This window comes from Trachypithecus francoisi, unplaced genomic scaffold, assembly GCF_009764315.1.
Source record: "Trachypithecus francoisi isolate TF-2019V2 unplaced genomic scaffold, Tfra_2.0 Contig01585, whole genome shotgun sequence".
In the NCBI taxonomy this organism is placed as follows: Eukaryota; Metazoa; Chordata; class Mammalia; order Primates; family Cercopithecidae; genus Trachypithecus; species Trachypithecus francoisi.
In genome coordinates this window covers 6,428,706-6,449,522 of record NW_022681444.1, presented here as the reverse complement: position 1 = coordinate 6,449,522, position 20,817 = coordinate 6,428,706, and the positions used below count along the sequence as shown (strand labels likewise).

The 20,817-nt window shown below is 52.6% G+C and overlaps 1 protein-coding gene across 4 annotated transcripts in view; it reads left to right on the top strand.

Moving 5' to 3' along the window:
- The window catches only part of ZER1 (zyg-11 related cell cycle regulator), a 43,714-nt gene extending 29,162 nt beyond the window's left edge, over positions 1–14,552 (top strand). For all 4 annotated transcript variants that reach the window (XM_033193029.1, XM_033193018.1, XM_033193036.1 and 1 more), the window contains exons 9-16: positions 1,938–2,153; positions 2,848–2,889; positions 3,035–3,154; positions 3,802–3,917; positions 4,570–4,758; positions 9,310–9,407; positions 10,841–10,943; positions 12,949–14,552. In XM_033193029.1, the coding sequence (XP_033048920.1) occupies positions 1,938–2,153; positions 2,848–2,889; positions 3,035–3,154; positions 3,802–3,917; positions 4,570–4,758; positions 9,310–9,407; positions 10,841–10,943; positions 12,949–13,006 (942 nt within the window). In that variant the 3' untranslated portion in view covers positions 13,007–14,552. The remainder of the gene's footprint in view (positions 1–1,937; positions 2,154–2,847; positions 2,890–3,034; positions 3,155–3,801; positions 3,918–4,569; positions 4,759–9,309; positions 9,408–10,840; positions 10,944–12,948) is intronic.
- Positions 14,553–20,817: the final 6,265 nt, after the last annotated feature.

Below are 20,817 nucleotides of genomic sequence, written 5' to 3'. Positions count from 1 at the left end.
AGCCTGGGCAACAGAGCAAGACTCCATCTCAAAAAAAAAGAAAAAGAAAAGCAGGGATATTGTAGTGGTTCTTTCTGGGGGGGGGGGGTGGAAGGGCTAAGGGGCTTATGATCAAGAAGGGACAGTGGGGACTTCTGGGTGCTAACAGTGTTCTGTTTCTTGACCCAGGTGATGGTTACATTGAGTTCACTTTATGTTATTTATAAAACTATACATTTGTGTTTTTTTTTTTTTTTTGAAACGGAGTCTTGCTCTGTCGCCCGGGCTAGAGTGCAGTGGCGTGATCTGGGCTCACTACAAGCTCCGCCTCCTAGGTTCATGCCATTTTCCTGCCTCCCGAGTAGCTGGGACTACAGGCACCTGCCACCACACCCGGCTAATTTTTTGTATTTGTAGTAGAGACGGGGTTGCACCATGTTATCCAGGATGGTTTCGATCTCCTGACCTCGTGATCTGCCCGCCTTGGCCTTCCAAAGTGCTGGGATTATAGGCGTGAGCCACCGCGCCCGGCCACATTTGTGTTTTATGCATTCTTCTGTATGAATATTTCTTTTTTTTTTTTTTTTTTTCTTTTTGAGACGGAGTCTCGCTCTGTCGCCCAGGCTGGAGTGCAGTGGCCGGATCTCAGCTCACTGCAAGCTCCACCTCCCGGGTTTACGCCATTCTCCTGCCTCAGCCTCCCAGGTAGCTGGGACTACACGCGCCCGCCACCTCGCCCGGCTAGTTTTTTGTATTTTTTAGTAGAGACGGGGTTTCACCGTGTTAGCCAAGATGGTCTTGATCTCCTGACCTCGTGATCCGCCCGTCTCGGCCTTCCAAAGTGCTGGGATTACAGGCTTGACCCACCGCGCCCGGCCCGAATATTTCATATTTTAATAAAACTTTTTTTTTTTTTGAGACAGTCTCGCTCAGTCACCCAGGTTGGAGTGCAGTGGCCGGATTTCAGCTCACTGCAAGCTCCGCCTTCCCGGTTCACGCCGTTCTCCTGCCTCAGCCTCCCGAGTAGCTGGAACTACAGGCGCCCGCCGCCACGCCCGGCTAATTTTTGCATTTTTAGTAGAGACGGGGTTTCACTGTGTTAGCCAGGATGGTCTCAATCTCCTGACCTCGTGATCCGCCCGTCTCGGCCTCCCAAAGTGCTGGTATTACAGGCTTGAGCCACCGCGCCCGGCCCGAATATTTCATATTTTAATGAAACTTCTTTTTTTGGCCGGGCGCGGTGGCTCAAGCTGTAATCCCAGCACTTTGGAGGCCGAGACGGGTGGATCACGAGGTCAAGAGATCGAGACCATCCTGGCTAACACGGTGAAACCCCGTCTCTACTAAAATACAAAAACTAGCCGGGCGAGGTGGTGGGCGCCTGTGGTCCCAGCTACTCGGGAGGCTGAGGCAGGAGAATGGCGTGAACCCGGGAGGCGGAGCTTGCAGTGGCTGAGATCCGGCCACTGCACTCCAGACCGGCGACAGAGCAAGACTCCGTCTCAAAAAAAAAAAAAAAAAAGAAACTTCTTTTTTTTTTTGAGACAGTCTCGCTCAGTCACCCAGGTTAGAGTGCAGTGGCGCGATCTCGGCTCACTGCAAGCTCCGCCTTCCGGGTTCACGCCATTCTTCTGCCTCAGCCTCCCGAGTAGCTGGAACTACAGGCGCCCGCCGCCACGCCCGGCTAATTTTTGCATTTTTAGTAGAGACGGGGTTTCACTGTGTTAGCCAGGATGGTCTCAATCTCCTGACCTCGTGATCCGCCCGCCTCAGCCTCCCAAAGTGCTGGGATTACAGGCGTGAGCTACCGCGCCCGGCCAATAAAACATTTTTAAAAGAACACTTGTATAGCCTCCTCTTCCAGAAAACTGGGCTGGACTGGATGATCTTATACCTCTAGAGCCCTGCTCCTGAGTCTGACCCTGAATGTGCCCCACTTGTGTCCTGTCCTGGCCCAGGTGCAGCGGAACTGCTGCCTGACGCTCTGCAACTTCAGCATCCCGGAGGAGCTGGAATTCCAGTACCGCCGGGTCAACGAGCTCCTGCTCAGCATCCTCAACCCTACGCGGCAGGACGAGTCCATCCAGCGGATCGCCGTGCACTTGTGCAACGCCCTGGTCTGCCAGGTGGACAATGACCACAAGGAGGCTGTGGGCAAGATGGGCTTTGTCGTGGTACGTGCGGGGGGGTGCCCCCTTCCTCCTGAGCCTCACTACTCTCCCCCACCCCTCTCCACCACTCCTCTACCCTGAGCGAGAGTCTCAGAGAAGGGCCTGGGACTGGGAGTTGGAGAGGGAGAGTATGCTGAAGCATGAGGGATTTAGGCTAGACCAAAGGAAGAATTTCTTAATGCTGAACGTTGCTGGTGGCTTCATAGATTTCTTCCACCTACAGCATACTGTCATCCTCTCCCAGTCCCTGCACTCATCCTGCTTTCATAGGCTCCATAGGGAAAGACGCCATGTTGTCTTTCTGTCATTGTGTCCCCAGCACTTCCTGGCATGGGCCCTGGAGGCCAGTGGGGAGGTGAGAAATATCACTGGTGAAAGGAAGGAAAGAATGACAAAGGAGCTCAAGAGCTTCTGGTCTCATTTCATGGTTAGGGAAGCTCAAGCCCCAGCGGGAAGGGCTGTGCCCAAAGTCACAGGGGAGTCCCCCGAGGGCCAGGAATGGCACCCGGGCCTCCTGATGCCAATACCAAGGGGCTGAGGAGTGGGTGCCTTCAAATAGCCTCCCCCAAAGATGTGGAGACTTGACCTTGTCAAGACTCCTGAACTAGCCCTGCTGAGCCTCCCCTCCATCTTGGGTTCATGGGGGTGGGAGTTCTTGAGCCCCAGCACTCTAGCAGACTCTTGTCCCTGCCTGCAGACTATGCTGAAGCTGATTCAGAAGAAGCTGCTGGACAAGATAGTAAGTCAAGTCTTCATGAAGCTGCGCTGCCCTTTCCCCAGCCCGCAAGGGGCCTGGGCTGCCCCTGGGGGAGGTCCATGTTTTGTCAGGGGCCCCCCTCCCTGGGTACCAGGAGCCTTGGCTGAGCCCTGTCCTGCCCTCACAGTGTGACCAGGTCATGGAGTTCTCCTGGAGCGCCCTGTGGAACATCACAGATGAAACTCCTGACAACTGCGAGATGTTCCTCAATTTCAATGGCATGAAGCTCTTCCTGGACTGCCTGAAGGTAGTGTCCACCTCCTGCAGCAGCAGCTGCCTCAGCTGCCCACATGGCCCCTCTTCTGTCCCTAGGCTTCCCAGCAACCAAATCCGTAGCACCCCTCACCCATGCTTCCTGGAGAAGGGCAGTGGGGACAGACTCAGGCCCACCCACCCAGGATTTGCTGCTGACAGAAGCTCCAGACCCAGATGGCCTGGTGGGGCCTCCTGAGAGCCCCCACTCCAAGGGAAAGCCCCTCCCTGTCTCCTCAGCAGTCATTCTCAGCCTGCCCACAGCTGACCAGAGCCCACTATGCTACGAGCTAGATAGCAGGTCTGTTCATCCTTAAACACATGCTCTGTTTTCCTGCTCTAATTTCTAGGAGGGTCCCTTAAACTAATATTTTGAGCTTTGGTGAACAGAACCACGTCTGTGCCATAGGTCAGATCTCTAATCAGCCTTTGCCTTTGTGGCAAGGAGTCCCACCCCTTTAATCCCTTAGTGTGTGTACCCTGCACTGACCTAGGTGCATTGGAGGGTAGGAGGGCAGCCTATATGCCCCCTCTTTATCTAGTTGGCATGGCCAGATGCCCATGAAGCTTTTTGGTTAACAATACCAGATACTAAGTCATTAAGTACTAATTGATATGGCCCATTGGCTCTCATTTTCCCAGGAATTCCCAGAGAAGCAGGAACTGCATAGGAATATGCTAGGACTCTTGGGGAATGTGGCAGAAGTGAAGGAGCTGCGGCCTCAACTAATGACTTCCCAGTTTATCAGCGTCTTCAGGTTGGTACTTTTAATCCTTTCCCTTTTTGCCTTGGCTGCCAGGATGCTCAGAGCTCTAGTGTCTGCTCGGTTGCACAACTGCTCTTAGCCTAGGTTTGCTATAAACGTTGTTTTCCCTCGATAATATGGTTTCTTATTCATTCAGTCCTTCATAAGTGGCCCTTTTGTAACTATATATCTTTTTTTTTTTTGAGACAGAGTCTTGCTCTGTCACCCAGGCTGAAGTGCAGTGGTGCAATCTAGGCTAACTGCAAGCTCCGCCTCCTGGGTTCACGCCATTCTCCTGCTTCAGCCTCCCAAGTAGCTGGGACTACAGGGGCCCGCCACCATGTCCAGCTAATTTTTTTGTATTTTTTAGTAGAGATGGGGTTTCACCATGTTAGCCAGGATGGTCTCAAACTCCTGACCTCGTGATCTGCCTGCCTCAGCCTCCCAAAATGCTGGGATTACAGGCGTGAGCCACCGCGTCCCGCCTGTAATTATATCTTAAATGACCTCAAATCCCTTTAGAAGTAGTCTAGGTATATAGACAATATGTGATAAAGAAATAAGTAGCACCTCTTGCTTCTTGTTTTAAGTTGGTGTCCTGCAGCTGGTATCTGAAGAGAAACTCGGGAAGTGGGACTCCATTTTTCTGTCTTTCTCCTGGCAGCAACCTGTTGGAGAGCAAGGCCGATGGGATCGAGGTTTCCTACAATGCCTGCGGCGTCCTCTCCCACATCATGTTTGATGGACCCGAGGCCTGGGGCGTCTGTGAGCCCCAGCGCGAGGAGGTAGAGGAACGCATGTGGGCCGCCATCCAGAGCTGGGACATCAACTCTCGGAGAAACATCAATTACAGGTGCGGGCAGGGTGGGGAGCAGGGATGCAGTGTGGAATATGGGGTAAGTGCTGGGCAGGACGCTCATGCTATTAAGGTCTGCTCAGGGCTGGGCGCGGTGGCTCAAGCCTGTAATCCCAGCACTTTGGGAGGCCGAGACGGGTGGATCACGAGGTCAGGAGATCGAGACCATCCTGGCTAACATGGTGAAACCCCGTCTTTACTAAAAAATACAAAAAACTAGCTGGGCGAGGTGGTGGGCACCTGTAGTCCCAGCTACTCGGGAGGCTGAGGCAGGAGAATGGCGTAAACCCAGGAGGCGGAGCTTGCAGTGAGCTGAGATCTGGCCACTGCACTCCAGCCTGGGAGACAGAGCGAGACTCCGTCTCCAAAAAAAAAAAAAAAAGTCTGCTCAGAGCTCCTGCCTTTCTTCTGGTCCTCTGTGGGGTTCTGCTTTCCCTCACTGATGCGTAGCTGCACACAGCACAGAGCATACATAAGGGCACGATCTCACCCATGCAGCCTGGAGCATTTGTCATACATGCCAACATCTGCATGTACCCAAAGCCTGCTCTTTGCAAACTACTGATACCTACTGATTTGTGGGGAAAAGTTGGGGAGAAAATAGACACACAACAGAAAACCATACAGATGGGCCAGGCACAATAGCTCTTGCCTATAATCCCAGCACTTTGGGAAGTCGAGAGAGGAGTATCATTTGAGCCTGAGATTTCTTTCTTTTTTTTTTTTTTTTGAGATGGAGTCTTGCTCTGTCACCCAGGCTAGAGTGCAGTGGTGCAGTCCAACTCACTGCAAGCTCTGCCTCCCGGGTTCACACCATTCTCCTGCCTCAGCCTCCCAAGTATCTGGAACTACAGGTGCCCACCACCACGCCCAGCCAATTTTTTTGTATTTTTTAGTAGAGACCGGGTTTCACCGTGTTAGCCAGGTTGGTCTCAATCTCCTGACCTCATGATCTGCCTGCCTCGGCCTCCCAAAGTGCTGGGATTATAGGTGTGAGCCACCACGCTTGGCTGAGCCCAAGATTTCAAGACCACCTTGGGCAACATTGTGAGACTTCCTCTTTACTAAAAATTTAGGCCGGGCGCCGTGGCTCACGGCTGTAATCCCAGCACTTTGGGAGGCCAAGGCGGGCGGATCATGAGGTCAGGAGATTGAGACCATCCTGGCTAACACAGTGAAACCCCGTCTCTACTAAAAATACAAAAATTAGCCGGGCATGGTGACGGGTGCCTGTAGTCCCAGTTACTCAGAAGGCTGAGGCAGGAGAATGGTGTGAACCCGGGAGGCGGAGCTTGCAGTGAACTAAAAAATTTTTAAAATTCAGGCCGGGTGCAGTGGCTCACGCCTGTAATCACAGAACTTTAGGAGGCTGAGGTGGGCAGATCATGAGGTCAGGAGTTTGAGACCAGCCTGCCCAACATGGTGAAACTCCATCTCTACTAAAAATACAAAAACCTGGCATGGTGGTGCATACCCATAATCCCAGCTACTCAGGAGGCTGAGGCAGGAGAATCGCTTGAACCTGAGAGGTGGAGGTTGCAGTGAACCGAGATGTCGCCACTGTACTCCAGCCTGGGCGACAGACCAAGACTCTGTCTCAAAAAAAAAAAAAAAAAAAATCAGCTGGGCATGATGGTGCACACCCGTAGTCTCACCTACTGGGGAGGCTGAGGCAGGAGAATCACTTGAGCCCAGATGGTCGAGGCTGTAGTGAGCCAACATTACGCTACTGCACTCCAGCCTGGGAGACAGAATGAGACTCCATTTCTTTAAAAAAAAAACAACAACAGGGCCGGGCGCGGTGGCTCAAGCCTGTAATCCCAGCACTTTGGGAGGCCGAGACGGGCGGATCACGAGGTCAGGAGATCGAGACCATCCTGGCTAACACGGTGAAACCCCATCTCTACTAAAAATACAAAAACTAGCGGGCGAAAGTGGCAGGCGCTGTAGTCCCAGCTACTCGGGAGGCTGAGCAGGAGAATGGCGTGACCCGGGAGGCGGAGCTTGCAGTGAGCTGAGATCCGGCCACTGCACTCCAGTCCGGGCGACAGAGCGAGACTCCGCCTCAAAAAAAAAACAAAAAAAAAAAAAACAACAACAACAAAAAAAAAAAAAAAAAAAACAAGAAAACAAAACAGGACCAGGCACAGAGGCTCACGCCTTTAATCCCAGCACTTTGGGAGGCCAAGGCAGGCGGATCACCTGAGGTCAGGAGTTCGAAACCAGCCTGACCAACACAGTGAAACCCCATCTCTGCTAAAAATACAAAAATTAGCCAGGCATGTTGGCGGGCACCTGTAATCCCAGCTACTTGGGAGGCTGAGGCATGAGAATCACTTGAACCCAGAAGGCAGAGGTTGCAGTGAGCCAAGAACTCACCACTGCACTCCAGCCTGGGCAACAATAGAGTGATACTCCATCTCAAAAAAGAAAACAAGAAGAAGAAGAAGAAAACAGGAATTGTTCATAATCTCACTCCCTGAAAGAGAACCCCTGTTGACATTTTCGTGTCTCTTCTTCCAGCAGTGTTTCTATGCACAGAGTTCATTACTTTAAGTCAAGCTGGCATCAATGCCTACTGTTTTGTGACTGAATGGCCAATCACCAGGCAAGGATCTCCCTCGTCATTTTAGGACGGAGTCACTCTCTGTACCATCCTGTACAGATGAACATTTCAGTTGAAAACCCATACTGGGAGGAACAGGCTGACATTGACAGCTTTGCCAACGCGCGAAGTACTATAGTTCTTGGGGAGAAAGGAAGCAGAATCGCTGGCCCAGGAGTTTTGCACACAGGTGTTTCAGGCTTTTGGACCATGACGCCATGCTGGCCCACAGAAGGCCCTTGTCAGAAGAGCAGTCATAGGCCGGATGCAATGGCTCATGCCTAGAATCCCAGGCACTTTGGGAGGCCGAGGCAGGAGGATCACTTGAGCTCAGGAGTTTGAAACCAGCCTGAGCCCTCACCTCTACAAAAAAATTTATTTTTTTGAGACAGAGTCTCACACTGTCACCCAGACTGGAGTGCAATGGTGCAATCTTGGCTCACTGCAACCTCCACCTCCCGGGTTCAAGCGATTCTCCTGCCTCCCAAGTAGCTGGGATTATAGGTGCACGCTGCCATGCCCAACTAATTTTTTGTACTTTAGTAGAGACGGGGTTTCACTGTGTCGCCCAGGCTGGTCTCAAACTCCTGAGCTCAGGCAATCCACCCGCCTCAGCCTCCCAAAGTGGTAGGATTACAGGCGTAAGCCACTGCGCCCGGCCAAAAAAATTTTGTTTTTGATTATTCAGTCATGGTGGCTCACACCTGTGGTCCCAGCTCCTCAGGAGGCTGAGGTGGGAGGAGCACTTGCATGGCCTGGAAGGTCAAGGCTGCAGTGAGCTCTGATCATGCCACTGCACTCCAGCCTAGGCAGCAGAGCAAGACCCTTTCTCAAAAAAAAAAAAAAAAGGTCGGGCACAGTGGCTAAAAAAAAAAAAAAAAATTAGTCTGGGTGCAGTGGCTCACAGTGGCTTGTAATCCTAGCACTTTGGGAGGCCGAGGCAGGTGATCAGGGGTTCAAGACCAGCCTGGCCAACAGCAAAATGATGCTCTAACCCAAAATTAGCTGGACGTGGTGGCATGCGCGATGGTTCATGCCTATAATCCCAGCACTTTCAGAAGCTGAGGCAGGAGGATCAGTTGAGGTCAAGAGTTTGAGACCAATCTGGCCAACATACTGAAACTCTGTCTTTACTAAAAATACAAAAATTAGCCCAGGCATGGTGGTACACGCCTGTAATCCCAGCACTTTGGGAGGCTGAGGCGGGCGGATCACGAGGTCAGGAGATCGAGACCATCCTGGCTAACACGGTGAAACCCCGTCTCTACTAAAAATACAAAAAAATTAGCCGAGTGTGGTGGCGGGTGCCTGTAGTCCCAGCTACTCCGGAGGCTGAGGCAGGAGAATGATGTGAACCCAGGAGGCGGAGCTTGCAGTGAGCTGAGATCGCTCCACTGCATTCCAGCCTGGGCAACAGAGCAAGACTCCGTCTCAAAAGAAAAAAAAAAAATTAGCTGGGTGTGGTGGCACACGACTGTAGTCCCAGCTACTCAGGAGGCTGAGGCAGGAGAATTGCTTGAATCCAGGAGGCAGAGGTTGCAATGAGTGGAGATCGCTCCACTGCATTCTAGCCTGGGCGACAGAGCAAAACTCCGTCTCAAAAAAAAAAAAAAACAGTCACATGTGCTTCTGTTCTCAGGGTGCCTCTCCCCTTCTCCCCCAGGCTGGGTTTCTGCTCCTAGCTGAGGTCTCCAGCTTTCTGCTCCTCCTAATCTGGGTCCCTTCTGCCTCCCTCATGTGCTTGTGCCTTTATCCTCTCTCCAAGGGAGCCTCGTTGTGCAGCCTGCCAGTGGGATGCAGAGCCAGCTGTCCCTTCTCCCTGGCATCCTGCCAGCCTGTCATGGTTGGTCACTAGGATTCCCCAGTGGGAGGAAACCTCAGACAAGAAAAGACACACTCCTCACCCCCAGTATCCACAGTGACCTTGATTTCTTTTCCTGCAGGTCATTTGAACCAATTCTCCGCCTCCTTCCCCAGGGAATCTCTCCTGTCAGCCAGCACTGGGCAACCTGGGCCCTGTATAACCTCGTGTCTGTCTACCGTGAGTGCTGACTGGTCCTGGGTTCAGACACTCATCCAGCTGAAAGCAGATGTGCCCTCAGGGAGTTTGTAGCCCAGGGGGGAGCATTAATTGCTGCTGCCGCTTTTGTGCCTCAGAGCAGAACCCTCTACTTTCCAGCATTTGTGAGACACCCAGCTTAACGGCCCACTCCTGCCTCCTCACCATAAGCAGGCCTAGCAGGCGAAATACCTGTGCAGAGTTCCCAGACAGCTTTCTTAATGCTTCCCGTTTCCATGTGCAGGAACAGTCCAAAATCTCCATGCCTGCTGGGCTCAGTGGTGCACACAGCTATTCAGGAGGTTGAGACAGGAGAATTGCCTGAGATCTGGAGTTTCCAGCTGCATTGAGCTATGATCATGCCTGTGAATAACCATTGCACTCCAGCCTGGGCAACATAGCGAGACCCCCATCTCCAGAAATAAAATAGAAGTCTCCATGCTTTCTGCATGAAAAACAACAACCATACCACCAGCTGGTTCCAACCTGGCGGGTCACCAGAATCACCTGGTGAAAATACAGATAAATCTTGGTCCTTGGATTTATTGAAAAAGAATATTGAGCGGCAGGGCTTAGAAATCTATATTTTTATAGAAACTTCTCAAAGGATCACCATCTTTAGGAGCCACTGGTCTCACGGGTTTGGGTGACATTTTCCATAGAATGAGCGCTGGAAGCCAGGCATAGTGGCTCACGCCTGTAATCCCAGCCCTTTGGGAGGCTGAGGTGGAGGATTGCTTGAGCCCAAGAGGTTGAGACCAACATAGGCAACATGGTGTGACCCTGTCTCTACTTAAAAAAAAAAAAAAAAAATTAGTATGGGTGCAGTGCCTCACGCCTGTAATCCTAGCACATTGGGAGGCCGAGGTGGGTGGATCATTTGAGGCCAAGAGTTTGAGGGCACCCTGGCCAACATAGTGAAACCCCACCTCTACTAAAAATATAAAAATTAGCTGGGCTTGGTGGCACGTGCCTGTTAGTCCCAGTTACTAGGGAGGCTGAGACAGGAGAATCGTTTGAACCCAGGAGGCAGAGGTTACAATGAACTCAGATCACACCACTGCACTCCAGCCTGGGTGACAGAGTGAGACTCTCTCTCAAAAAAAAAAAAAAAGAAAAGTATATATATCATATATATATATTTTAAGATTTTATATATATAAAAAAAATTTTTTTTTAAGAAAATGAGCTCTGGAAATAAATACAGCAACTTCAAACCAAGGAGTCACCTCTTGCTTCCCCTACATGGATGCAGAACTCCCACCCATGGGGCTGGGCACACATGTCTTGCCCCCACCAAGGCCTGTGGCTTCACACCCCCAACACCAGGATAGTCCTCACAGACAGGGTGGGTTTCTGGGCCTCGGGCTGATCAGACACATCCTGATCCTCTGCTGTCTGCTCCTATCCCACAGCGGACAAGTACTGCCCTCTGCTGATCAAAGAAGGAGGGTTGCCCCTTCTGAGGGACATAATTAAGATGGCGACCGCACGGCAGGAGACCATGGAAATGGCCCGGTAAGAGACTAGCAGGGTGTTTCTGCCTGGAACCTTGATCTGGGGGAGTAAGGGCATAGCGGGCGCCCTCTGGAGGTTAGGAATGACTGAAATTCCCAGGGGCAGCTTGGGGTTGAGTATAGAGGTTGACAGCGTATTGATGTCCAGCTGGGGCCTCTCCAAATGTCATCCTGACCACAGTATGGCTGGAAACTAGATGACCAAGATCTGAACGGAGCATCAGGGCCCTCGTTTGTAAGCTTAGTTTTCTTTTATTCCCAACAAACTCCATCCTTTTATCACTGGGTATTAGCAAGTCAGGTCAGAACTTCTCATTATGTTTGACCAAAGACATTCCCACTAAAGAAGGGACATGATATGGTAAAATACGTTCTAGAGATGAGACGAGGCAGAGTGCAGGTGAGCTTGCTCAATGTGAAGGTCACAAACATGGTAGAGTCCCGGCCTTCTGTGGCTGTGTGGCTTTCACTGCAGTGTCTAAAATGCCACTCCCTCCAGTTCTCAAGTCGATCAGGACAGGAGAGACTCTTAGGGATGCGACATGTCGAAATCGTCAGGAACGACCGTGTTTTCTCCAAGATTCATTCTAGAAGGGACAACGGTCAAGCTGACCCCAGCACACTTTTTCATGGCTCTGTATAGAGCCAAAGGTCACATGGAGGAGGGGTCTAGAACTCAGAGGCTCCTCAGACAGCCACTTCCTGGGCCAGGGCAGGGAAATGTCACCTGGTTCTATTATATCTGACCAAAGGCACTGCTGGCCAGGCACAGGCTCACACCTGTAATCCTAGCACTCTGGGAGGCTGAGGTGGGTGGATCACTTGAGGTCAGGAGCTCGAGACCTGGCTAACATGGTAAAACCCCATCTCTACTAAAAATACAAAATTAGCTGGGTGTAGTAGTGCGCACCTGTAATCCTAGCCACTTGGGAGGCTGAGGCAGGAGAATCACTTGAACCCAGGAGGCGGAGGTTGCAATGAGCCGAGATGGTGCCATTGCACTCCAGCCTGGTCAACAGAGCGAGACTCTGTCTCAAAAAAATAAAATTTAAAAATAAACGGACAGGGCCCACCCCTAGGTTTTCTTTTCCAATGCATCTGGGAGGTGGGAGGTGGTCCTGGAATTTTCATGGTTAACAGGGATTCCCGGGAAATTTGAGAAGCACTGGGTAAGACTGACCAGTTACCTACCACAGTCACTTTGAACATGTCCAAGGCCTGTGATGGGAGTCTGAGATACTGGCCTATCTGACAGCAAGGAGTAAATGACCCTGGACAATGCTTAGAAGGCCCTCCGCCCCTGTCCACTGGCCCCTCTCCCACTCTGGGAATTTGCTTCCTAAAAGGTATTGGGGCACCCCTTTAACACGTAGAGGCTGCAGTGAAGCCCCCAACCCACAGGCTTGATGTGGAATGGGCAAGCTGTCCGGGGTCCAAGGTGACAGTTGTGGGTGGCAGGGGTCAGGCTGGGGCGGGTGAGACTTGAAATCTGAGCTGGAGTGCTGGGCCCTGGCTGCCACCGGGTAGTGGGGGCCCTTGTGCGAACATAGCTGCCCCCACCCCACCCTGGACCTGCCACTGGATCCGGGCCTCTGGGGGAATCTGATGTGCAGTCAGTTTGGGGACCACTGGTGGACTTCTGGAAAGAGAAGGGTCTGGTGTGCAGGGAAAATGAAGAAGGAAGAGGTCACTAAAGAAAGTTCCAAAGGGTTCTGGAGGTCAGGCCTGAGCTGATTTGGGGACCCCTATCCACAGATGCCCTGGGACTGGGGGTGGTGGGGAGGAAGCAAGTGGAGGATGGCTGCTGATGGCATTCCCGGCCACAGGGGCCATTCCCTGAGTCCCCTGCACATGCCAGGCACTCTGCCAACCCTCCGTCCACATCATTCAGTCAGCATCACCATCACTGTGAACACGTGTTTACCCAGCTGCCTGATGACCTCGGAGGGGCTGGGCTCACCCCAACCAAGCCCACCCTCCAATCCTGTCTCCCTCATTGTCTTCAGCAAGGTGATTGAGCACTGCAGTAACTTTAAAGAGGAAAACATGGACACATCCAGATAGAGGCCTCCACCCCCATGGCCACCACCGCTCTGGACCACAGGCGGAGAGGAAGCGTGCTCAAGCAGCCCAGCGGGCAGGCCCCTTCCGAGGGAGCCCCCCACGGAGTGAAGAGACATGGAGGACTTTTGCACAACCGACGCTTTTCCTTCACATTAGTGAGAGATATATATTATATATATATTTTTTTTTGTTAGGAAGTGTGAGGTTTTGTGTGTATGATTTCTGTACAAAAACAAAAGCAACACTCCTGAGTCCTTGCAGCTTCCTTGGCCATTCTCAAACCCACTCAGCCTTCATCGCTGACACACTCACTCCTACCCCAACCAGACTAAATGCCTATAATGCTGTGAGTGGCCAGTCCTTGTCCAGGAAACTCAGACCCCAGTCTGGCTTCCTTTCATGAGAGGAGCAGGCCTTGGACAGCGTATCCAGCATCCTGACCCACTGCCCATGCCTGAGAACTCCATCTCGGCTGCCGGGCACAGCTGATGGGGTTTGGGGATTAGAACTTACCCCACTGGGTCTCCCAAAAGCCTTGGTGCTCCCAGCTGTGGGCCATCTGGGGCAAGAAAGTGAGCTGTTCCTAGGCTAAGGTCCAGGCAGCCCTGCCCCTGAAGACCTTCCAGGAGCAGGGCGCCCAGTGGCCCTGCTGCTGTCCGGCCAGGCCTGCCTGAGGCCACGCTGCTATGGAGGCTGCCTCCTAGTCTCCCACCAGGTCCCAGGCTGTGGAAAGCCCCAGCCCAGGGATGGTCAGAACTCGGGGGCAGATTCCACTGCCCCTTCTGCCAAAACACATCCAGAACCTGCCCCCTGCCCTGGAAGCCAGCATCTTCTGGGGCCAGGGGCTTGCTTCCTTGCTCCACAGCCTTCAACTGCCCAGACGCTCCCACCAGCAGAACTGAGCCTGCCTCCTCATCCCAGCCTGCCCCGCTGCCCAGAGGACCCCACGCCTCTCAGAGGCCGAGGTCCCACGCCAGCCTTTGACCCACAGCGGCCACACAGCCGCCTCCAGACCAGCACTCGGACTGCCCTGCAGTGGCTGCTTGGGCCTCCCTGGCAGTCCCACCCTGCCCTCAGCTTTACCTTGGAAGCCTGAGAGGCGACGGCTCTCTTGCGCTCCTTCCTCGGCGGACGCTGCCTTGCTTCTCATCGGACACTTGTGGATCACAGGGGCCTGGGGAGCAGCACTAACCCTGGAGGCAGCCTTTGGGTGATGGCTTTTTCTTCCCTCTTCCCTCTGCGGGCCTGTTTTCAGGTGTTCCTAGCATTTCCGCCTCCAGGCAGGACGGGATGGGTGAGGAGCTTTGGGAGAGACACCTGGCCTTTTTCTCCTGGAGCCTCTCCCTCCCTGTCCTGGGAAGTGGGCGGCAGCCCTGTGTTCCCCTAGCTTGGCAGATGGGCTGCATGCAGCGCTCCCTTCCATCCCACGCTCAGCGGCCCCGGCCAGACCCTGGCAGAGTTCACACCTCATTGCTTTACCCCCTGGGGCCTGGGGAAATGTCTGTACTTTGGGATGTCACAGAAATACATTTTTGTGCAAAATGGAGAACAGAGCGTCTTTTTTTGTGGAGAGGATTGCTAGCCTGGCTTCCAGGCTCTGGAGCAGGACTTGAGCCACCCCCGGCAGGGGGACTGCAGTGTGGGTAGTTCTGTGGTAGGGAGGGGTGCGTTTGGTAGGTTAAAGGGCTGCAGGCTGGGGACAGGTGGCAGGGGACTGAGCTGGAGTACCTGTTTCCTATGTGTTCTCTTCACATCCCTGTGCCCACTGAGGACAAAGCTGGCAACCAGACCAACAGGGTGCCTGCCCAGGATGGCTCAGCCTGATGGGGGAGACAGATGGCAAATAGAAGATTACGACTCTGTGCCACCAGCGGGGAGAAGGCAGCGGAGGAGGTGCCTCCTGCCAGTGGATGGGAGTGGGCAGGCAGGTCAGGGAAGCCTGGAGTCTGCTGGGCCACAGTGCTTTAGGGAGAGGGGAAGGAGCCAGCACGGTGTCCCCATGTGTCTAGGAGGCTTCTCACAAGAGGCAGGGTGGAGCCAAACCCAGAGAAAAGACGGAGGCTGCCCAGGACTGGCCCGAGGGGTGGAGGAAAAGTGCATTCTCAGCAGAGGGTCCTGCCAGGGTGGACAGAGAAGCAGCCCCATGTGGCTCTGGCAGTGTGAGGAACAAGGGTGGAATGGGACGGGACCAAGAAGTCGCTGGGGCCAAATTGTGAGGTGCCCAGACTCTAGCATGGCCCAGGGCCGTCCTGGCTGACACCTGTGGTCCCCGCAGCTCTATCGACAGTGCCTTGTCATCCTCAAGAGCTGCCTGGTTGGAATAAGAAATTATATGGTCAGCCGGGTACAGTGGCTCATGCCTGTAATCCCAGCACTCTGGGAGGCCCAGGCGGGCGGATCACGAGGTCAGGAGATCGAGACCATCCTGGCTCACACGGTGAAACCCCGTCTCTACTGAAAAATACGAAAAAATTAGCCGGGCGTGGTGGCGGGCACTTGTAGTCCCAGCTACTCGAGAGGCTGAGGCAGGAGAATGGCATGAACCTGGGAGGCGGAGCTTGCAGTGAGCCCAGATGACACCACTGCACTCCAGCCTGGGCGACAGAGCGAGACTCTGTCTCTAAAAACAAAAAAGAAATGATGCGGTCACACCATTTATAGACCACTGTGAGTGTGTGGATTTTATCCTCTATGTGAGGTTTTAAGCCTGGGCATCAGGACTCAATTAAGCGTTTCTGGAAGCTGAGCACTGACTCCTCCCACAGCCTCTGTGAAGCCGAGTTCCCCTCTTCTCCACCTGCTGCAGGGCCTGGATCCGGCCTCTCTCTCTCCCCTGGCCGAGAGCGCCCTGCCACTGGCCACCCACAGGACCTGGGCAGGAAGAGCCTTGAGTATTTTCTCTCAGAACCCTGGTGGGTCGTCGGTGCCTCGGAGGGAATGAGGGCAGTGCCTGCCAGCAGCAGCCAACACTGCTGAACCTTCTTCTGTGTGCCAGGCCCCGGGCTAAGTGCTTCATGTACCTTCCACTTCCTCAGAACCCTGGCAATAATCCATTTTCAGACAAGGACACTGAGGCTCAGAGAGGTGAAGTGATTTTATTTTTTATTTTTTTGAGACAAGGTCTCACTGTTGCCCAGGCTGAGTGCAATGGCACCATCACAGCTCACTGTAGCCTCGACCTCCTGGGCTCAAGCAATCCTTGCACCTCAGCCTCTCAAGTAGCTGGGACAACAAATGTGCACCCCATGCATTTCTAATTTTTGTGTTTTTTTGTAGAAATGGGGTCTCACTGTGTTGCCCAGTCTGGTCTCAAACTCCCAGGCTCAAGCAGTCTTCCCACTTCAGCCTCCCACAGTGTTGAGATTACAGGCATATGCCACCATACCTGGCCTGAAATGACTTACTTCCTCAAGGTTGCTACAGTAAAGGAGGGAAAATAAGGTCCTCAGAGGTGCCAGGTGCTCCTCCTCTAGCTCTGTGGCCTGGTACCTGCCATTTCCTGTGTCAGGAACACTCTAGTTCCTGCTCATCCCATCACAGCATCTACTTATCTCACGGGGCTGAAGTTGCTTTATCTCGTCTCCCCCATTGGACTGTGAACAGCAAGCCACATCAAGGCTCTGCTGTAGCCCAGCACAAAACCTGGCACATCGAGGGCTCTCCTTTTAGAAACTTGTGGCCAGGCTGGGTGCAGTGGCTCACGCCTGTAATCTCAGGACTTTGGGAGGCCAGGGCAGGTGGATCCCTTGAGGTCAGGAGTTTGAGACTAGCCTGGCCAACATGGTGAAACCCCGTCTCTACTAAAAACACAAAAATTAGCTGGGTGTGGTGGCACGCACCTGTAATCCCAGCTACTCAGGAGGCTGAGGCAGGAGAATTGCTTGAACCCAGGAGGCAGAGTTTGCAGTGAGCTGAGATCGTGCCATTGCACTCTAGCCCAGGTGACAGAGCAAGACTCCATTTCAAAAACAAAACACCTAGGTGACGGGATGAGCTGTGCAGCAAACCACCGTGGCACACGTTTACCTATGTAACAAGGATGCACATCCTACACATGTACCCCTGAGCTTAAAATGAAAGTTGGAGAGAAAAAAAAAGAAACTATATTTTGCCACTCAGCACCTTCAAACATGACCTACCTCTCCAAAAGCAGACTGATGTCTAAACCATAAAGTCATTTTACTGAGTCTCCCTAAGAAATGTGACCTCTGGCCGGGTGCAGTGGCTCACGCCTGTAATCTCAGCACTTTAGGAGGCCGAGGCTGCGGATCACAAGGAGTTCAAGGGTACCCTGGCCAACATGGTGAAATCCTGTCTCTACTAAGAATTTTTTAAAAATTAGCCGGGCATGGTGGCGCATGCCTGTAATCCCAGCTACTTGGGAAGCTAAGGCAAGAGAATCACTTGAACCCAGGAGGCGGAGTTTGCAGTGAGCCGAGATCACACCGGGCAGACAATATGAAACTCTGTCTCCAAAAAAAAAAAAAAAAAGGCAGTGGCTCACACCTGCAATCCCAGCACTCTGGGGGGCCAAGGTGGGTGGATCACCTGAGGTCGGGAGTTCGAGACCAGCCTGACCAATATGGAGAATCCCTGTCTCTACTAAAAATACAAAATTAGCCAGGCGTGGTGGCACATGCCTGTAATCCCAGCTACTTGGGAGGCTGAGGCAGGAAAATCGCTTGAACCTGGGAGGCAGATGTTGCAATGAGCCAAGATTGCGCCATTGCACTCCAGCCTGGGCAACAAGAGCAAAACTCCATCTCAAAAAAAAAAAAAAAGTGTGGTGGGATGGGAACTTAAAATTGTGATCCTTCCTGTGTCCATTTGAGATGTGTGTGTATCTCACAATTCAGGAGTGTTTTTTCAAGGACCTGAAGGCCATTCCATTGAAGTGTAATATCAGGAAGATTGGAGCCTCTGTCTCCTAGTCGCTGCGGGAGAACAGAGTCCTAACTTTCATAATTGCCAGCGAGCACACAGAGCAGCCTAATCACATTTACCATGACCAACCCTTCGGAATTTTTCATTTCCCTTACTCTACTGAAGACCTCACCATTTCCCTCCACTCCCTCATTCTCCCTTTAAGCCAGACATGGTCGTGCACGCCTGCAGTCCCACTACTCTGGAGGCTGAGGGGGAAGATTGCCTCAGCTCAGGAGTTTGAGGCCATCCTGGGCAACATAGCGAGACCCCATCTCAAGAAAGCAGAAAACAGGCCGGGTGCGGTGGCTCACGCCTGTAATCCCAGCACTTTGGGAGGCCGAGGTGGGTGGATCACGAGGTCAGGAGATCGAGACCATCCTGGCTAACTCGGTGAAACCCAGTCTCTACTAAAAATACAAAATTAGCCAGGCGTGGTGGCACATGCCTGTAATCCCAGCTACTTGGGAGGCTGAGGCAGGAAAATCGCTTGAACCTGGGAGGCAGATGTTGCAATGAGCCAAGATTGCGCCATTGCACTCCAGCCTGGGCAACAAGAGCAAAACTCCATCTCAAAAAAAAAAAAAAAAGTGTGGTGGGATGGGAACTTAAAATTGTGATCCTTCCTGTGTCCATTTGAGATGTGTGTGTATCTCACAATTCAGGAGTGTTTTTTCAAGGACCTGAAGGCCATTCCATTGAAGTGTAATATCAGGAAGATTGGAGCCTCTGTCTCCTAGTCGCTGCGGGAGAACAGAGTCCTAACTTTCATAATTGCCAGCGAGCACACAGAGCAGCCTAATCACATTTACCATGACCAACCCTTCGGAATTTTTCATTTCCCTTACTCTACTGAAGACCTCACCATTTCCCTCCACTCCCTCATTCTCCCTTTAAGCCAGACATGGTCGTGCACGCCTGCAGTCCCACTACTCTGGAGGCTGAGGGGGAAGATTGCCTCAGCTCAGGAGTTTGAGGCCATCCTGGGCAACATAGCGAGACCCCATCTCAAGAAAGCAGAAAACAGGCCGGGTGCGGTGGCTCACGCCTGTAATCCCAGCACTTTGGGAGGCCGAGGTGGGTGGATCACGAGGTCAGGAGATCGAGACCATCCTGGCTAACTCGGTGAAACCCAGTCTCTACTAAAAATACAAAATTAGCCAGGCGTGGTGGCACATGCCTGTAATCCCAGCTACTTGGGAGGCTGAGGCAGGAAAATCGCTTGAACCTGGGAGGCAGATGTTGCAATGAGCCAAGATTGCGCCATTGCACTCCAGCCTGGGCAACAAGAGCAAAACTCCATCTCAAAAAAAAAAAAAAAAGTGTGGTGGGATGGGAACTTAAAATTGTGATCCTTCCTGTGTCCATTTGAGATGTGTGTGTATCTCACAATTCAGGAGTGTTTTTTCAAGGACCTGAAGGCCATTCCATTGAAGTGTAATATCAGGAAGATTGGAGCCTCTGTCTCCTAGTCGCTGCGGGAGAACAGAGTCCTAACTTTCATAATTGCCAGCGAGCACACAGAGCAGCCTAATCACATTTACCATGACCAACCCTTCGGAATTTTTCATTTCCCTTACTCTACTGAAGACCTCACCATTTCCCTCCACTCCCTCATTCTCCCTTTAAGCCAGACATGGTCGTGCACGCCTGCAGTCCCAACTACTCTGGAGGCTGAGGGGGAAGATTGCCTCAGCTCAGGAGTTTGAGGCCATCCTGGGCAACATAGCGAGACCCCATCTCAAGAAAGCAGAAAACAGGCCGGGTGCGGTGGCTCACGCCTGTAATCCCAGCACTTTGGGAGGCCGAGGTGGGTGGATCACGAGGTCAGGAGATCGAGACCATCCTGGCTAACTCGGTGAAACCCAGTCTCTACTAAAAATACAAAAAATTAGCCAGATGTGGTGGCGGGCGCCTGTAGTCCCAGCTACTTGGGAGGCTGAGGCAGGAGAATCGCTTGAACCTGGGGGGCTGAGTTTGCAGTGAGCCCAGATCGTGCCACTGCACTCCAGCCTAGGCAACAGAGAGAGGCTCTGTCTGAAAAAAAAAAAAAAAAAAAAAAAGTGGGAATTAATTGACTTGCAACCAGGGGATGCAGTTAGTATCAGCTTCAGGGACAGCTGAATCTGGAGGGCTCAGACAATGTTGTTCAGACCATCTCTCGCTCCCTCCTTTAGTGCTGCTTATCCATCTCTATGTGTCTTTATAAGTTGGTCTCATTTTCTCCAGCCACAGACAGGGTAGGCCCTCTCCGCACAGCGTAAAGATGGCTCTCAGTTGCCTTATATCCCATTCCTTAGGCTTGAGATCCAAAAGAATGCCCCTTCCTCTCAGCATCTAGACAGTAATCTCACGGAAGGCCTGTGATTGGTTCTGCAGAGTCGAACGCCCATAGCCTGCCGCTCGCCATCCTATGGGGTGAGGGGCAGTCCCTCCAATCACATGGGATGGGAAGTCGATTCCCCAATCAAAAAAAGGATGTTGAGCTGAGAAGAACAACAGATGTTAGAGGAGTATCCTCGAGGAGCTGGGATGGAGCCAATCAGATGGAGGTGGAGGAGGATGCTGGTATCAGTGGGAGGTGCTGTGGAAAGGCAGGGCTGAGTGGGGAAGGCCCTGGGGACACAGGGAAGGAGGACAGCCTGAAGCCTCTGGCAGGGAAAGTCCGCCTGTAGGTGGTGGCTCACAGCAGGAGAGGCAAGACAGCCCCGTGCTAGACAAGGCGCTTCCATTATTTAATCCTCCCAAACACCTTAGGATGGAGACGCTATTGTCATCCCCCTTATAGAGACAGAAAACAGCTCAGAGGGGCTCAGTAACTCCCCCAGGGTCACACAGGTAGGAAGGGGCAGTGCTGGGATTTCTGACTCCCGCCTAAGTTGGATCAC